Raw genomic sequence first — 19,690 nt, 5'->3', positions numbered from 1 at the left:
CAGGGCAGAAAACAACTTAAGTAGGTAGGTAATTTATTATTGCCCTTTTTTTCTAACCTGTCATGATGCACTGGTAAAGGAGCTATCCACAGATAGAATTCCTCAGATTTTAGAAAGGTGTTTAAAAACCAAGCGCAGTTCTAGCGGGTGATACCAAATCAATTTTGTGTCCATTCTTTGGCAAACTAACATCCATCTGTACCATTCTGTTTCACCCATTTAAGATACTTGCTTATCATACTATTTCCAAGATGTCTCCTCATTTGAAGTACACCGGAACATTTGGAACAAATACCCTATGGAGCAATGCCACACTACTTGTTTGTGATTTTAGGCAGCGTGACTTTTGGAACTAGAGGACTTCAAATTAACAAATTCTTATGATGTTTCTCATGTTGTCCTGTTAATTCATCTGTTTTGTCAGCACTATTTTTGAACTGCTGTCAGCTGGTATTGGATCATCTCATACATTGGGTCCTGTGAGCATGACTCTTATTAATACAAGTAGCATATCTCTACCATGTTTGTATCTTATGAATTGATGGGTAAAAATCAGCTTCCAGTGACTGCAGTACCACAGCTGTGAGGGTGAGCAATAGAGGAGGACAAGCAGGAGAATAAAATCAAAGACCTCAGTTCCAGTGCTATGTAAGCCATTCAAAGTCTTTGTGATTGCTCTAGCAAATCACCCTTCTGTACTTTTTCCTTCAAGGCTCTCTGCTGAACCAAATCATCTTTCTCTTTTCCTAAAATTTCTTTTAAAACCTTGTCCCAGGTAAGACTGCTGAGATGTTGACCATGAAGTTGTAAGTGGTAAGGAAAAGGACAATAGACTGTTCTTAGTCTCCTTGTCACCAGTAATAAAATACTGCTTTCTCCATGGTTTTATATGGCATTCCTACCCTCTCTTCTAAACCTAGGCATATTTTGGTACATTTCTCACTTATATTTCCATGTGTAATGATTCTATACTAGTTCTGGAGAGCATTAAATTGGTTAGTGGAAAATTAATGAAGCAACCAGGAAGGATAGAGAATAATTAATTGTGCCTTATGGCTTTTGGTAAGTTGTCATTCTGAGGGGGCAGCATAGCACATAAAGAATATCAGGGATTGTAAACACCCTGTGCAGTTTGTCCTTGTTGAAGAACTTCAGTGAATGTGCAGAAAACAGAGAAGGGTCTTGTTCAAAAAAAGAAGCAACAGGCAAAGGGAAAGATGCTCCCTGCTGGTGTTTAGTAGGATAGCATCTTGCTGCCTAGGGTGCAAAGGGAAAAACAGTGTATATTCCGGAAATTTTGTACATGACTTTTGTATATGACAGAAAGGCTTTTCTGCCTTATGTTACTCACACAAATCAGAAGCTTTCCTTTACCTTGAATCACATTATACTGCAGCCACTGTGACTCAGTTTAAACCACCTATAAACCCCCTGTCTATCTACTGTATCATTATACTGTACCATACTGTTTTCTGTATCTACTGTACCATTCGATTTGGTAGATCTCCTGTAGAGCCAACATCTTGAGCAGGGCACCGGAAGAAGAGCTAGCAATTTGGATGTGATGGCATGCGCCAGATCAGTGGCTGATGGTGATGGCATTTAGAATTCATGGAAATAAAGCTGTTAAGGATTCACGTCTCTAGTACAGATGTCATTGGAACATTTTAGGAGAGGCAGGTGTTTAACAGTCATTTGGTGAAGAAAGGCTTTGATCTCCCTCAGTAAAGTGATGCACAGAATGTATCAGAAAATAGTTATTTTCAGTACACATACTTACGGATACTAATCCACATCTGCATCATTTCAGACTTCTTACAGATGGCATTTTTAGCAATGCTGTCAGCTTCTATGCACGGAGTGTTTTTGCCATCACATTTTACGTATGCTACAAGTCTTAGACACTTACAGAACTATTCCTCTGTTTAGAAATAAGTTATACATGCCAGCAGTCCTTGACATGGTGTCTTGGGAACTACCTGCAGTTACTGGAAACTTGTCTGCCTTATGGACAAGCTTATCTGCTTTATAATACGTTCCTTTGGTTACACCTACCCTAGAAACAGATCTATGAAAGGTCTCTCCCCTTCACTTGTTCTGACAATATTTTGCAAATGTCTCTTTCAGCTAACAAACAAGTACAGGTGTTCTACAGAAGCCCATATAACAGTACACTGAAGAATGGTTGATATAACGCAAACAAATATGAAAATGTCATCTGATGGTGAAAAAGATGTTCTCCTGAGTGTCTCATAATTTATAAGTGAGAAAAGTGACTTGAAGGACAACACGACTTTCTAGTAGTACACACAGATACATAGGCAGACTCATTCAAACTTTGAGCATATCTACATCAGTATCCTATATAGACAAGTCCTAAAAATACATTTTAAAGGGCTCTTCCTCCTAGACTTTTGCCATTCCAGAATTACACAGAGTTTCATTAGCAGGATTCAAAGTTCCTGAAGCAGTCTGGCTGAAAACTTGCTTCTTTTCATACCCTTGTTTCAAGTTTTCAGATATTTTCAAGGGTAGTCATGGACTACTATGATCGATGTTAAAGCCCTCTTTGATATTGCTACAATGATAAACAAAAAAAGACAAATGCATTTCCTCTCTACCATTTTTCAAAGCAAACCAGGAACATAGTTCATGGTATTTTCACTAGTAAACACTCACTAACATCTTTAGAGTTACTCCTGAAATTAAAAAAAAAAAAAAAAGAAAGTGGCATAAAGAAAGATGTTATCAGTACTCACTGTATCAGAGATTTTTATAATTTTCCTACAATAGAAACTCTAAAACAAAACGAAGCTATAAAGGTAAGCATATATAATGTGTATTACTTACAGTGTATTTCTAGAACCTGCATTGCTATCTGAGGTGTAGAGTTTAGGGACTCATGATCTACTCTGCAACTTACAACTGCACCATCATCATTGCGATCTGCAAGGAAGTCCAGTGTACTGCTGACTGTAAATGTTTTACGATTTGCATCTTCTTCTTTTAAATATTTAACATCTGAAAGAGAAAACAAGAAAATGTTTTTGTTTTGAGTATTTTCAGAAAAAAAAACAGTCCAACATCAGACAGTTACACTGTCTATCACACTTGTTGAAAAAACATACCTTTTATATCTATATTGATCCCTTTAAACCACAAGTAATTAGACTGCAGTTATTCCACAATTTTCTTCTATTACCAGAGGAGGAGATAAACATTGAAATCAAAAATTTCAAAACTGGTAACATGATACTGCACTCAGAGGGCAATTTCTATCACCAGTCTCTCATTTGTTTAGGTCCAAATCTGATATAAACTGCCTCTGCAGTTCTTCAGAAAAGTGCAGTCTCCTCCTACCCCTGCTTTCCGTATGTATTTGCAGTGTCACTAAATATTAAATTTTCTATGCCAGTGCTTATAATCTTTCATAGTAATGCAACATATGAATATTACTAAAGCCATGTGAACTAAGGATTGCCTGCATTAATCCTGTGCTTACTTTATTCATTGTTTATTCTGTTTGGCTAGAATTATGCTAATTAATGAATTAAACTAAACCAAAGTATAGATACTAACGTTGATAGAAAAAAATAGAAATAGAGCACCTCTTAGTATTTAATGTGTAAATACATAAATATATATCTTAAATTACATCGAGATTGCATATGTCCTCTGTGTCCTAAAAAAATGAAAAACAAAACGTGAGAGGTTTCAGTTTTATAAATTATACTAAATCCCATTAGAGAAGAAGATGACCTACATAAAATTTCCATGAAAGATCAATTTTAGAAAACAAATCTTAAATGGCTTATGGTTCTTCTAGATTAAAAATACCTCTGAAATCAGAAAGATGGCCTTTTGTCATTGTCTCCAGAAAAATGAAGACACCACATAGTTACACAACTTCTTTTTTTTTGTTTGTTATGTTGTTTTTGTTTGTTTTTCCCTAAGAAATTTCATGCATACAAGCATTTTGTTTCTAAGTTGGTTGCTAAGCTGTAAGAGATTAAATTTCTGCCAAGGTGGCAATTAATATTTAGAGATCAGAAGGTGAGAGAAATTGTACTGGGTCTGACCAAGACTGAAGCAAAATTATTAAAACCAAAAAAAAAAATGTCTTACTAATTTTTGAAGCACACATATGAGATTTTGTTCCAAGAGTTAGGTTTCAAAATGTAATAATAACCACCTACATGTATATACATAGCTTTCTGTTTGTAAGTAATGTACACACACCACTGCTTACTGACTTCAGAGAGAGGACAGACAGCTCCTGAAAACATCAACAGCTTTCATTTCAGTGAGAGGCTGTGGATGCTTAATCCTTCAGAAAAACAAAAACAGTTGATTTCCTAAGTGGATGTTTATAAGAATTTCTCTGGACACCTCTTCTTATTTGGAGGCATTAAACCCTTAATTACTTCTGTAAAAAAGATGGTGCTACTGTTCTATAAACTGTTGACATCCTCATCAACAGAACTACTTAGCTTGTCCACTTTACCAGCTGTATCTTCTTGGATGTTTCTTCATACTAAAATGAAGGTGTGATTGTAACATATGCTAACAATGTAAGCCCATATAAATAGCAGCGGAGATCAAGCAGTGGGCATGTTACTGCATGCTAGCTTTCAAAATACTTACCTAGGACTTTTAAATATTTTTCTTTTTAAATAAACCCTAGTAATAGAGTTTTAAAATAATTTGTAAATATGTCTATTGTAGCCTATTTCACTTGTTTTTTTGCTACTCCTCTCCTTAAAAAAGGCTAAAATATTCCACTACAAAGGAACCTTTTCTGGATATGATTATAACCAAATGGGCTCAGGGATGCCTAGACAGAAAGTAGCTTTAGGGAAGAGGAACTGGTGGTAGTGAGTACAGGTTGAAAATTAGTCAACAGTGTGTCTTTACAGGGTTGAAGGCTAAAAAGAGACTGCTTTGCACTACACATAGCATAGCCAAGAAGGCAAGGGAAATAGTTATTCTTCTTTGTTCAGTACTTGTGTGGCTGCATCTACAGTAAGACACCCAAATTGCGCTTTACAGGTTGAGAAGATGTCAACCAACTGGAGTGGGTTCAGTCAAGAGCCACAGAGATGGTCAGTGGCTGAAGCAGACAATGTATAAGGAGAGGTTGGAGACAGTTGGGTTCATTCAACCTGATGAATAGAAGACAAATTGCTATCTTCAAATACTTAATGCATAGTAAGAGGGAACAAAAATACCAAATCTTCTTGGACATGTACAGCAAAAATTGAGAGGCAGTGAACACAAATTACGCTATAGCAAATTCTGATCATGCTTCATGAAATATCTAGATATAATGAAAATTATCCCCAGTAAAGACTTTCGAATACTTACAGACAGGAATCTGTCTTGCACACTTTTCAAAACCAAATCGGGCAAGACCTTCTGCAACCTGATCTAACTTTTGAACAGAGGTTGGGTCATCTGATCTCTAAAAGCCTACTCTGGGGCCCTTCTATGTCTATCAGATAGGCATACATACAGATACACTCAGATTATCTAACACTGGTTTATAGCTCATAGGTATAGATGTTTGATAATAAAAGGAAGTGTTAGAATGTCCGTCATACATTGTTCATTGTCAGTCATTTATAAGAGTGCATGCTTACAGCATTCATATAGAAACACAGATCTTTTAAAGTGAAAATTCTGCTGTTTTACAAGGCAAATATAGTTTTTGTTTACTTTTAAAATCAACTTCTACTATGAAATGGCCTTGCTATCTAAAAAAACTTGCAGCTTCTGCCTATAGGTTTATGAAGACAAAATGTTCAATGCTTTTGTAGATACTTTGTGTATATTAACATATATAAACTAGTTCAAAATATCTTAATCTGTTGAGGCAAAATGAACTGTTATTATCTTATTTATTTTTGAAACTCAATTTTCCTAGAAAAAGAAAGAAAATACATAAAAATATTCCTGAAACTTAAAAAGAAATATTTTTCATAATATTGTTGATATAGCATGCAATTAATTTTATTGAAAAAATGTATGTTTTATACAAAAAAAAAATGCATACTTAGCTTCTCCCATATTTGTGTTTTTAATAATCTCCTTCTAGAAAGGTAACTAGAATGCTAAACTGCAGATTCTTTTGTTAATTTGGTGCACATGAGAGACAGAATGCGAACATAAAAAGTACAATACTCAGTGCTTCACATTCACTCTCTCTTATTACTAGCACTTACTCTATGAAACAGTATTCTTTTACCACATGATGATTCCTTTTTTGAGTAATAGCAATAGAGCTACAATTTTAGAATGCCTTTTTCCCCTTTGGTGCAACTCTGAACTCAAGGCATCATTTATATTCTTTTGCACCATGTATAATACACTGTAACACAATTGGATTTACTGGTGCTAGACAGACGAACTCCTAACCTTTAATGTCAGCTGCATTAGCATATAATTTCATATCTATTTTCTCAGATTTATCATTTCACCTTTTACAGTGCACAAAGCTAATGTAACTTCTGCTGATGCCACTGCAAACTGGTTAGGTTATTTTATTTCTAACCTTTGTGAAATGGCAATGTGCTCTTCAGAAGACCTAGAAAACTAAACTGAAATGAATGTGCTCAATGCTTTCCTCTTATTTCTGTTTTTTCCTTTTCACCATTTTTTTTCACACATCAACATTGTTCCTTCCCCAGCTCCTCTTTAAAAAGAAACAAACATCCATTTAGGATCTGCTGAGAAGAGAAAATTAGTTAAGGAGCCAAATGGCCACATTGCTGGTTTAGCTTCAAATACACGTCAGTTGAGAGAAAGGCAAAGTTTTTACACCAGATTTAAAATATAATATAGCAAATATAATATAGCAATTTCTTCAAATTTCCCAGTGACTGCTAAGAACGGCTACAACTCCTTACCTGAGCAGGCTCCATAACTCCCCATGGGAAGTACACTTTCCCATCTCCTCCAGACAGTTCTGCCTCACCCAGTCACTTAGGGTAGTATAACATAAAACTGGCAACTGACTAAATCAGACATATGTCATATGACAAAGGTAAAAAGAAATGAAAAGGTAAAATATCTGAGGTGAGTGTTACTGTTGTGACAACAGTAATTCCATAAAACATTTGTCTATGAAACATTTACATTAAGTTTAATATGCTGAGCAGAGTTCAGAGCAACTCAATACATCATTTTTTTACCACTGGAAGATACAAATAAAATGTTGGTTATATGTCCACTACAGTAATTCATAACCAATTCCTTATCTATATACTATCACTAATTCATTTGACAGTTGAATATTAAACTATTAAACTATTTTTACAAATATAAATTAAAAATATAATTTTAAACAATGTATAGTTTTGACAATTGGATCAAATTACATGGGAGTCCTTTCAAATACCTTTAACTTCTTTGTCATTCTTGAACCATCTGATATCAGCTGCTGGCTTACTACCAGATGTCTTGCAAGTTAGCTGCATCCTCTCTCCCTCCATAACTGGTGAAGTAAATCCAGTAATTTGTGGCTTCTCAGGTACACCTAACAAGCAAACAAGCAAAATGTTTCTGATATTTTCAACTGCTAACATAAATATATGACCACTTTAAACTTATTTTTTTCATGTACTCTAAATTCTGAAAATAGAGTAATTAGTTGCCTTTTATCAAAACTGAATGCCAGTGTTTCTTACTGTAAATAAAATACCAACATGACATTTAGTTGATAATAAATATATAAATAAATAAATAACAAGAAAGTATCCATCTTTCTAAGGAAATAAGATCATTTGTATCTTATCTAAATATATTCTCCATACAGGTCTAGTCTGACTTATTACAAGTTTTAAACTGGTCTGCACAGTAAGCAGGATGCTAAAGTACATTGGCAGTACAACTCCAAAAACATGTCAACAAAAAGCTGAATTGATCTAAGTTCAGAACTGATGTTTAGGCATGAATTATGAAGATTTTAATACAAAATCCAGGGAAAAAGGAAGATGAAAATAAACACAGTAGTTATTTTATTTTCAGAAAATATACTAACAAAATAAAAAACCCAGGTATAATCACAAGTCCGTTGGCTATGGAGAATTCTTTAGCTGAATCCAAGTTCTTTGGAAGGGGTCTTAGGATCACAAAATACCATATACATCATATTAATTTGGAAGTGGTTCTTTTTCAATCAATCATAGAAAATTTAAAACAAATTTATGAATAGCATTTAGAAAAAAAAAAAACACATCACTATATGTATAAATCCATTTGACTTTGCAAAAACACAAGAACAACCTACTTTAAAATGATACTGATGAGTACAATTCTAAAATCTCTGAAAATGTCATTGTTGTAACTTGCATCTGAAGCACTTTGATGCATTCATATTAGTGCCTAGATAAAAGGATCAGTCACAGTACCTGATCCTGTGCCCTGTATTTCACAATTTGGCTTGTTTACATCTCTTTTCCAAAATGACAGATTATGTACATAAAAACCAAGCAGCAGTACCTATCACAGAGTACATTTCTGTAATAAATCCACTCCAATCTTTCAAGACACAAAGTGGTGTCTACTATAATACCTTGACACTAAATAAATAAAGAGATTATTAGTACATAAAAAGATAGTTTATCTGATTAAAACAATTAAAAAAGATACATGTCAATGGAAAATATATCATTCTTAGGTGGAAAGACTTCAAAACGTTACTTCAAAACAGAAAATTGCAATTCTAAAATGAAAAAAGACAGGCATCTTGGAAGGAAAGTATCTGATGCTGGGAAAATTTAATTACACCCCCCACCGCAAAAAAAAAAAAAAAAAAAAAAAAAAAAAAAAGGTGAAACTAAACAGACCATGGAAGATCAAGTTACTCTGGTTAATAAAAGAGAGCTATATGTTTGTTCTGCCTTTGCCTTTGTAATGCGTTTTTATGTCTTTTGAGCATTTAAAAGTTTGAACTGGTCTACTCATCTGTTGTTTAGATCATGAGATGCCTCTCTAAAGAAATGAAGATTAACCTCAAGCAGCTGTTATTCCAGAATATTCTGCTATTCTGTTCTGAGTGTATTTTTTGTCCTTAACGACAAACTTGTGAAGATTTTTGTAAAACAGTCTCACAGGGACCGAAAAGGAGATGTATTTCAGATCCTATGCACAAAACCAATTCCCTGGCTGGATTAATGTGAATATTACTGGTACAGAGACCATCTTAAGTTAGTCCTATTAAATTCAGCTGTGTGCCTGTCTATATATAAAATTAAAACAAAAAGAAAAAAAGAGTCAAGTTCAGAGACAGAAAAAGGAAAAAAGAATAAAATCAATCTCTAAAATCATATAACCTCTTAGGTACGCAGGTGTGTTTCAATGAACAATAGCAATTTTGGCTGATTGGGCTACTGACATTCATACAATCATATAAAGCTTCCAGCAGAAACTTTATTTCCTGGGCATGTCTAGATATCTATTGCTTTTCTATGTGTATCTATAACCTTTGGGGAAAACAGCAGAGCATTTAGAGGATAAAGCATAAAAGAAGCAGCAAACCCAGTGAAAATATGCTCTATGTGGCCAAAAAAAAAAAAAAAAAAAAAAAAAAAAAGCAGAGCAAGCTAAGAAAATGCACAACTCAGGAAAAGACTATAAAACTCTAAAGCCTGTTTTAATTTCATGCTTTTTCATTTTCTTCCCTTTGCCCTATAAAGTAGGAGATGAACATATGTGCTTTCTTCACACTTCTGGTGCTTGGAATGTAGAGTTTGAATCCATTTTGAGGGGCACTCATACTGTGGTATTTGTGTGCTCACTAATTCATTATCCTGACCCAGCACAAACAGTAAGATGCATGTTATTTTTCAGCATAGCCATATGAAACTATAAGTTTCAGGGACACAAGATCAGATATTTACATATCTCTTCTGCAAAGCTTTAGAAGAGTTCATTCTTATCATTATTTGTCATAGCCTTAGAAGTTTACCACTTGCGTCTTTAACGTGGATATGCTTGCTTATTTATACTTACCAAGAACGGTAAGAAAAGCCTTGGAGGTTTTGACAGGCATAGTAAATAAAGAGCAGGTGTACTGCCCTTCGTCTGACAGAGACACATCACTGACACTGATACTCAGTTCATGCCATGAAGCTCGAACCAGCTCAATTCTGTTGTCCCTCAGAGCTGAAAAACAGAAATGAATATTATAAGGTATAAAGCAGAACATTAGCAAAGCTTGGTATATTACACAAGAAGCTCTGTAAACTATCCTAGTGAAGTCACACTAAATAATACAGAGATATGAACACAGTTATCTTTATGCATAGTAATTTGTTTTCTTTATGGAACAATGCACAAGAGTTTAGCAAGTTTCTGAATTGTGAACTGACTTACTTGTAATACATATGAACCTAAAAATCTAAGGGACTTAACAGTTACCTTTGGTCTCCCTCTGACAAAAATAACTGATTTCTGCCACCTGGTAGCTTTGTTCAGTGCCTAAAATGATTCCTTTCTAAAAGTATTGTTGCAAGTATTTAAAAACTTGGATTCATATTGAGAATTCTGTCTCATCTACTAACAAACTCTATTTTCTGTTTTATTTGAGGTGGTTGAGTATAGTGGTTTTACTTTTTTATCATGTCTAGAAACCTGATCTTCTATCAGAAAACCATTCCTAACAAAATGCTGTTTGCCTGAAAATACAGCGGGAAGAACAACAGGGAGATTACTTGAATTCAAAATGACACTTCAGCTAAAGCTTTTAATTCTTAACTATTTTAATGCTCGTATTTAGATTAACCCACATTTCCTATTTGCAAACAGTCAAAACATGTCTAAACATTCAATTTCTTTGGAATAAAGCTGTTTCAGGAATCCACATATATTAATTAATTCTTTCTGCAGCACAAGAATACTATTATCAGAAGTAAACGTAATTCTGCTACGTGAACAATACAAAAGCCTCTATAACTCAGGAAGTTCTGCTAGACTCAAATCTTTGACCTGACAGTGTTTGAATCTCCTGTCTATTTTTATAGTAAGTCTCTGATAGTCAAAGTAAAATGGGACTGTTATAATTACCAGGAGACCTATGCTTTGATTTGTGAGAAGAACCAAGATACACAGTCCCTAAGGCTGCTCTCATTCGCCTCTTTCGAAAGTCCCCAAAGGCTCTTAAATTTGTTTCATCTACCATTTATATCTGTCCAATGATAAAAAATGAAGCTTTACTGTGTTTCTTCTGCTACTAAATCTGGATGTTTCTGACCCATTGCAAGACTCCCCAAGTACTGTCAACAAAGGAAGATTTACACCAAAATAAGCTGCTACAGCAGAGATTCAGCAAAAATGTCACTTAAATTGGTTGTCTTCTAAGGCTACTATTCAGGTTTCTTTACAATGACTTCAAGATGAATTTATTGGTTATTTCAGGGTAGGTCAGCTAAAGCTTGACTTACTTTCTGCAGGGTCTGATGACTGAAAGGCGACAGCTTAAGCAGACCTGACACACAAGCATGCCATGCGCTGCTCCAAGGCACATCAAAGTGATTGAGATTGTGTGTAATGGACACATTCCAAACATATCTGAGACATCGTCTGGCCAATCATAGCAGAAGTAAATAATTATTTAATATATAATAAAAAAATGCATGTAATGATGAAAAGCAGGGGCAATATTAAACAAACAGGCAGGCAAAACAAAAGCCACAAAATGAAAAACTATGTATTGCCAATATGCAGATATAACAACCAAGGAAAAGATGCTCAAGAAAACTAGAAATACATAGAAGCAAGCTCCTGTCAACGCAGAATAGCAGACAAAGCTGATGACCGTGGCTTTACTAGCCACAACAGTGAAGCTGTTGCTATCTTTGAGGAAGTAGACAGAGACTCAGAATTCATTTATCAGCATTTCAATTCTTGTCAGATGCAAGCTGAGCAGACATAAAATGGTAGTTCATTTCACATTACTGACCTTTCCAAAAAAAAAATTACTTTCAAAATGACCCAATGCTTCCAAATAGTTTGATTCCCACACCCATCATTTGGAAAACAGAATAGGAAATTAAAAACAAAACAAAAAAATACGTTAGCTTTCCATAATTTGAAAGCTGTGACTTCTGCCTCCCTGAGGCAGAAATTGTGTAAAAAATAATGCAGTATATCATCTTACATAATATTTTATTCTGTTGTGATTTTCAATTGCCATTGCCTCATGATAAAGACTCACTGATAAAATATTTTCCTACAGATGGGGCGATATGCAGAATCTCAGGCACTGAAAAGAAGTGTAATGAATTCCACTAGAGCACAGTCTACAGATGATACCAGTAGCAAACCACTTCTAATCTACTGGTAGAGAAAAAGCAGCAATTGAAATTCAAACCAACTGGATGGATTAAATTCCTACTGTTACCCTCCCTCATTTTTTCCCCTCCACACCTTTTTTAACCTTTGTACAACGTGAAATCATCAGCTCAATCAATTTTCTGGAAAATGGGTAAAAATAACCACTGATTGAGAGCTGAGATCAGACATCCTTTGTTGCAGCCTGGAGTGAATATTTATTGAAAGCATGGAAAAGAAATTTGTAATGGAAATACCAACATGGAGACTTTGCAAAAAAATGCTACAAAAATAGTACCAACATAATACTCCTTTGAAGGATAGCTGTTTGCCATTTTTATAGGTACTAAGTCTAAATGCAATTGATAACCCGTGCCATAAATTTCAAATCTAGACAGACTGGAGAGCAAATAAATAAAATAATAATAATAAATAAAAAGTACCACTGCTGCTTAGACAAGGCTAGCACATACATGGAGATTTTTTAGATTCTTACTTTCAAAGTCCATTCTTCTATCTCCATCTCCATCTATATCTTTATCTATACCTGTTTAGAAAGCCACAAACTGCTCCTGTGAAATTGATAGCTGTGGTGTATGCCAGAATTGGTTTGTTTCCATTTCTGTTCATTACATATAGTTAAAAGGGTGAAGTTGGATCAGAGAAAGGAAGGCTGCCAGACTGTATAGTCCTGGCTCTTGCACTCTGAGTCAGGAGAAACCTTCTGGGAGAGGGTGACTGCTCCCTCAGAGAGTAAATGAGCAAGCTGCAGCATGGGAGAAGGCAGCAGTCTTGGTAGCCAGCCAGCAATCTCCAGGCACACAGACTGAGTGGAGCAGGGGTCTCTTGAGTGGCAAAGTAAACCCTTGCCAAGCCTGGCTGAGCCAAGAAGCCCGTGAAGTCTGAACAGAAGCCAGCTACTGGAAGGCATCAAACTGGAAAGCAAAAGCTTGAAGGAGAAGACACTCCTCAAAGAGCTAGTGTGGAAAGGAAGGTGATTTATTTACAATACACTGTATTCAATACATTTCAGCAGATCTGAGTTCTACCTGTGAAGAGTGAGCTCATCTACTTTATTATTTTTTACTTATAGGATATGAACTTCAAAAGCTTTTTATAAGATTTTTGATTGGTTTTGCTTTGCAGTCAGAATTGCCCCAAACAGGGCAATTTTACCAGTTTCACACAAACTGGAGGTTCTACCACAGTGGTGGAAATAAAGTATCAAAAAGTAAAACATAAAATGCTCTCTCTTATTCAATTAATTGCTGAAAACAAAAAGTAGAACTGCATGAATTTGCAATTTGGTACACACTAACAAACAGACTTCTATATACTGAAATGTACAAGCATTGTTCAATACATACAGCAGTGAATATTTCTAGCTACCCACAGAAGTTAACAGGCTTCTGTTTAAAGCATCTCATACAGCTACAGTATTGCACTCAAGCTGATGGTATTTATTCCTCTACTTTTTAAGAAGGTTATACTAAGCTGCATTTTGTATTCCATGGGTAGCTTCTGAGTACTATTTATTAGTTGTATTGCTGTGGGCAGACAGCCTAGGTGCATACAGAAAAGATAGTTTTGCCCCTGTGGACTCTACATATTCTTTCCTCACTTGCATCATTTCCTAGCCCCACTCCTACCTCTGCCTGCTCTTTCAGAACCTTCCCCAGATGCTCTTCCTTTTTTTCTGTTTCACTTTTTAAGAAGCCCATCAGACCTTTTGGGCTTCTTCTTGGGAATTTTCACCTTCTTTACAGAATCACTACCTTCTCAACAGTATGAATGATCACATTTTTGCATGGTACAGGGATGCCAGAACAGTAAATAAGCAGAATATATATTTGACTTCTGGGAAATAAACATATGTCAAAACAGTAACAAAGAATACTACCACTGGCATCTCCTTCCTGCACTCTTACCTTGCAAGCACTTATAAAAATGCAGCAAGAAAAATAATTGCTTTGTAAGTTCCAATATGCCCTAAGTACAGTATTTCAGTTTTCTGTAATTTCCAAGCAAATATGATGTAGTTAATTTGCAACATATGAAAAAAATATGCACAAAATACTTGTTTCTAAGCAGACACACTTCATTTACCTTACCTGTCATTCTCTCTTTCTATGGAAAAGATTTCCTTTCAGAATGTTTTCTGACTCAGAAACAGGCAACCTTGATAATTTGCATATTTTAGGTTATTAAGAGTAAAAGACAATTAATGTATTTCAGCTACATTCATTAGCAATTGTTGAGGCTGGTGACCATTGGAGTAAAGTTGTCTCCTTGCACAGTCACAGAAAGCTTCACGGAAAGCTATTTTTTTTTTTTCCTATAAAACAATGCAATGACCATATGTAATCATGCAACAAAAACTTTAAATAACAAAGAGAGAAAAGAAATTTAGAAATTTAGAAATTTACACTGTTGTGGAAGAAATATCCACATTTCATACTGGGAGAAAAGGGACAGTTGGACCACTTCAGTAAAGTAGACAGACTGCAGCATCTCTAATCTTATTTCTCTAAAGTGACTACATCTTACCAGTGTTTGGAGTCAAATATTTGAAGAACAGAGAAAAAAACAAACAACAACAACAAAAAAAAACCACAAATCCTCCAGAGTAGTTTGCAGATGTTTTGACAATACTAACTTGACATCTGCTGCCATCCTGGGATTCACTCAACAACATTTTCTTCCTTATGTTAGAGTTATTCTCTCTGTCATGGGAATAATGCAACTGCTAGTTGGAACCAGAAAGATGTCTCATACTCTACAGGTCATGCTAAACTCCCAGAAATTTAATACGTATGAAACCAAAACAATCCTTCTGATTTTTCAGATTCCAACTTTCTGAATGCAGTATATGTCATCAAATATCATCAAATCTGAAACAGATTTCATGGGAATTTGTTTTTGGATATAATTGAGAAGGCCTTTTGCTTTGTTCTTAATGAAATTAATATACCAAAATGCTGTAGAGATTATCTACATCACTTGCCAATAGTTGTGCATACAAATCTGTAAGGGAGCAAATGAAAACAACAAAACAAAACACAAACACAAAACCCACAAACTATTCTTGTTAAATGAGCCACTTGTCTGTGTCTAGTTTTCTCAGCCTTCATACTCCGTTTCAAAACATTTCCCTTATATTTCTTTTGAAAGATCTCTGTACTCATTAGTCTGTTACTGTATTAATAGTTTGCCCATTTCTCAACTGGCACATCAATTCTATTGATGCCTGACCCATCTAGTAGGTACCTAACATGTTATCTGGTCTAATAATTCACAAAATCTCTATTATTCATATGTGGAAAGAGAATCATGTTTCTTCTTCTTCCCAGTCATGCAATTTGATTACCTTCATACAAGAATGGATAGGAAGCTAGGGTGGCACTGTGGATATTTCAAAATCACACATTTTCTATTTCTATTTCTACATGTGGTGAGGCCATTTTTTCCTCTCACTAGAAATTAATTCCATAGTTTTGCTTCTGTCAAACTATCACTCCTGCTCTTATCACTAGCTGGTCATGATTCCAACACAGTCCATAGGTCAGAAAGAAAGATGATCTCTTAATTAGTCTGAAATCCTGATAGACTTCAGTACCAGGTCAGAAACAGTGAAATTGAGTCTACTTTCACAGGTAACATTAAATCTGCAGAGAAAAGAACTTGGTAACACATTAGTAGTTACCATATAGATTATAACATATTTGATTTGCCAATGTATTTATCAGTTGGAATCCTTTAAAGATAACATGATTTCTCAGTAAAATTATAGCAAATAACAAAATCTGAAGGTCACGATACTGTAGATGAAACTTTGGCTAATTGCTTGGGAAACAGTATTCTAGCCAATTTACAGATACATGTTGATTTTATTTCACATTGATAAAGCAATTAGCAACATGGATCAGTTCAAAAAGACATCTTAAGCAGCATCTTTCACATCTGTGTCACACAGATGCTGTGGAAAATTCAACTTCACTGAATTTCCAACCTATTCATGTAATTATAGAATAAATTCAGGTATCATTGAATTTCATAGAATGTGCTTAGTAAGGTTTCTAAATTGGAAGAAAAATGTAACAATCCTTGGAGATTAGTTTTACCTTCATTCCAGTGCATTTCTATTTCTTTTTGAACCCTGCTAAAGCAAATCAAAGGAAGAAACAATGGTGTCAGTAGAAATACACTTCTTCTACCTTTAATCATCTGGTCATCTTCCAGAATCAGTCATAGCAACTCTGCTTCATGCTCTGGCTTGCAATCTAACAAGAAAAGACTAGATCGTTTTCAGCTGAGAAATACTGCAAAGGTATTTGATTAGCTTACTTAGAGAACAATGCTCAACAGCAAGCTGCTTTTGACTTTTTACATTTTTCAGATTTCTTGCCCTTTGGATAATGCATATGCCAAGAAGTAGAGCAAACTCCATTATTAGAGCTGTTGACAGTCTCACTAACAGAGGCATTTTCTCTGTGCTTGCTTAATGCCTTGAAAAGGCTGAAGTGGGGACCCAGAAGCTACCAGTACAACATTATCTATTATTTATCCAAGTCAGCTGCATCTTAAGATCAAGTCTTAGACGCTTATAAGAAGCATCCAAACAGCTAGGTAATTTCTTCAGTGAAACTACTACAATTCTCAGTTACCTGCATTCTGAACAGGATAAAGACAGTTTAAGGTGACTTACAAGGACTTACAATCTTGAGAACATCTGTTAGTTTGGTTTTGCCAGCTGTTGCCACCTGACAATAGAAGGCCTGGATGATTACATGACCTTCATGAATTAAATAAATACCGTAAAACTTTCTTTGCCAGATTTGCTGCACTGAGCTACATTTTATCTCACAATCATTTTCTGTATTCTCTTCAGTTTATCTTTTTCAGGGCATTCAAGAAACATGGCAATACGCTAAAAGAGAACAACTTGCCTTCTAGGGTGTTTACAATGCCTATCTCTGGTATTAAAGAGACACTGTATGTATGGTCTGCTTCTCTGTCCAGAATCATAAGGATAAGTTCTAATATCTTAAGAAGTATGAGGACTCCCTCATTTTCAAACAAGAAATATAAATATCAAATCCTTCCAAAACATACAGGCTTGGAATGATGAAGATATTTTATGATATTGGAAAAACGTTTAACTGTACCTCCAAAAAATAAAACTAAAATCACATTAGTCAGGATGAACTGTTATCTTACAAGATCTGCTCATCTGGTTCCTTCTGCACTGGGGAATTAGAAGAGTTCCTATTATACTAATGCAGCTAGACATGTGCCACAGCACGGTAGCCTTGAAAATCTTTAAAAATCTTACTTCTCAAATATGCAGCTGCAAAAATTAAAATTGCAAAATCATCTGGCAAGGTTACAGGTGGTCACAGTTAAAATAAATGAGATTCAATGGACACAAGTAATTGATAGAAATGATAATCTTATATACCAAGTTGGAGACCTATATTTTGAAAGCAGCAATATAGGAAAGAAGCTCTGAGGATTACAGAGGAAATTATTTAACTGTATGTTCAAATGCAGAACCACTCCAAAAAGATGAATCTTATTCTGGGTTTTACTGATATTGTCAATTATGTTAAAAGGAAAAAATAATGATATGGTAGTCCAGAACTACATATATCACACTGTGCCATATATTGTAAATTACAGATAGGAACAGACTCTCGGTTGGGGAGGTAGTTTCTGAAGGTCTACTGATGGAATAGTACTGCATAAGTAATTCTATACAAATGAAAATAATATAATGGAGAGCTGTAATAACAGTCCACACCTACCCAACAAAATACTAATAGAATCCAGAAAAATAATTTCTTTTTTCTACAGGGGTAATACTGAAAATACAACAGTATATTTCAGACCAAATGACATTATTAAAGTACACTACAACAAAGATACACAGATTTCCAAGTTTGTTCTTTTGTGACGACCAGACCAGGCAATTTCTCATGCTACTGATGTTGATATTAATCATTACGTCAACGCTGTTTAAATGATTGCTGACCATGACAGTGTTAAGGTTGGCTACAATTTGAAAACTGCCTAGCCAAACAGCACAGAGATTTACCAAGACAGTCTACATATTTCAAAGAACATCAGTTACAGTATACCCACTTCCTCCTCTTCAAGAGACAGATCTTTCACAGTCACCGCTGGTGACCTTCATGCACTGCCTTTAGTCAGTTTTGGTTGCAAGGGTGGGGAACTTAGAACAACTTGGCCAAATTTTACACTGTTAGCACAGATGGAAACTTAATTTCTCTGAAAACTTGTCCACATGCAACATGTAATCCATGTGTCTGCAACTGACCATGGCTTAATGAAGCCATTGAACTGAATGACACCTGTATTTCTCTAACCTCATAGACAGTAAATCTAATTTTGCTCATTCATTGCCTACTTTACTGATTCCATCATATTGAAAACGTTTTTAGCGGTACAAGTGAGCAATACGTTGTGGTAGAGCTATATTAATAGTACTGCTTCATATTTCTTGTAAAGTCACAGTCTTATAATTTCTAAAGAGTTTTGTTGCGCGCAAACATATTCAGGAGAATTTGGAGACTTTCTCACTTACTAATGATATAAATGTGAGAACAGCTCTAAGATGCCCCTGTTATCTTTCTGTACTTCTCGATCATTCATGTAGATACATAAATTAACATCATCCTTCTTGAAGCAGATGGCTACACTGACTAGATGTGCAGTAGGAATACTCATTCTTCCTAACTATATTACGAAGTCAAACTACCTAAAATTCTGCTTCAGCCAGTGGAACAAGACAGCTTTCTCCAGACACCAATTAAGAGCAGGTCATTGCCTTGAAAATATTGCAGAGCCTGAGCAAAACAACAAAGAAATCATCAATGACTGATGATTGTATCTGAAATCAATCTAGCAATTGATTTCAGTACCACTGCAAAGTCAAATCCTAATGTCTATGTCAACACTGAAGATTAGTGGTGACTTGCAGATTTCACTATTGAGGGAGCTGAAATATGGAACGAAGTATCAAGAGAGATCTGGGATGAGTCTGGTACAATTCCAGAGAGGACTGCTCTTTGGTGGTTTTAACAGCTTTTATGATAGAGCTCTTTAAAGTTTTAAGATGTCTCTCACATAGCCTTCCAGCAGATATCCTGCCTCTGAACCACAAGTACACAGATGCTTCCTCTTTTGTGGGATTACCTTTAGTTTTCCAGATGCAGGTGTGCTTTGAAGAACATCATCAGTGAGAAATGGTGATGGAAATAGATAACTAAGGGATTGGAACATCTCTGATACATGTAGGAGCTAACAGAGCTGGCAGTGTTTAGCGTGAAAACAAGGCAAA

General features: G+C 35.2%; 1 protein-coding gene across 5 annotated transcripts in view; it reads right to left on the bottom strand.

The window, feature by feature from the left end:
- The window catches only part of CADM2 (cell adhesion molecule 2), a 646,291-nt gene that overhangs the window by 113,462 nt on the left and 513,139 nt on the right, over window positions 1-19,690 (bottom strand). For all 5 annotated transcript variants that reach the window (XM_068691339.1, XM_068691324.1, XM_068691332.1 and 2 more), the window contains 3 exons: window positions 10,012-10,164; window positions 7,397-7,534; window positions 2,851-3,021 (listed from right to left, as the gene is read on the bottom strand). In XM_068691339.1, the coding sequence (XP_068547440.1) occupies window positions 2,851-3,021; window positions 7,397-7,534; window positions 10,012-10,164 (462 nt within the window). The remainder of the gene's footprint in view (window positions 1-2,850; window positions 3,022-7,396; window positions 7,535-10,011; window positions 10,165-19,690) is intronic.

Source organism: Anas acuta, chromosome 1, assembly GCF_963932015.1.
Source record: "Anas acuta chromosome 1, bAnaAcu1.1, whole genome shotgun sequence".
Lineage (NCBI taxonomy): Eukaryota > Metazoa > Chordata > Aves > Anseriformes > Anatidae > Anas > Anas acuta.
This window is presented reverse-complemented; position numbering and strand designations above follow the sequence as displayed.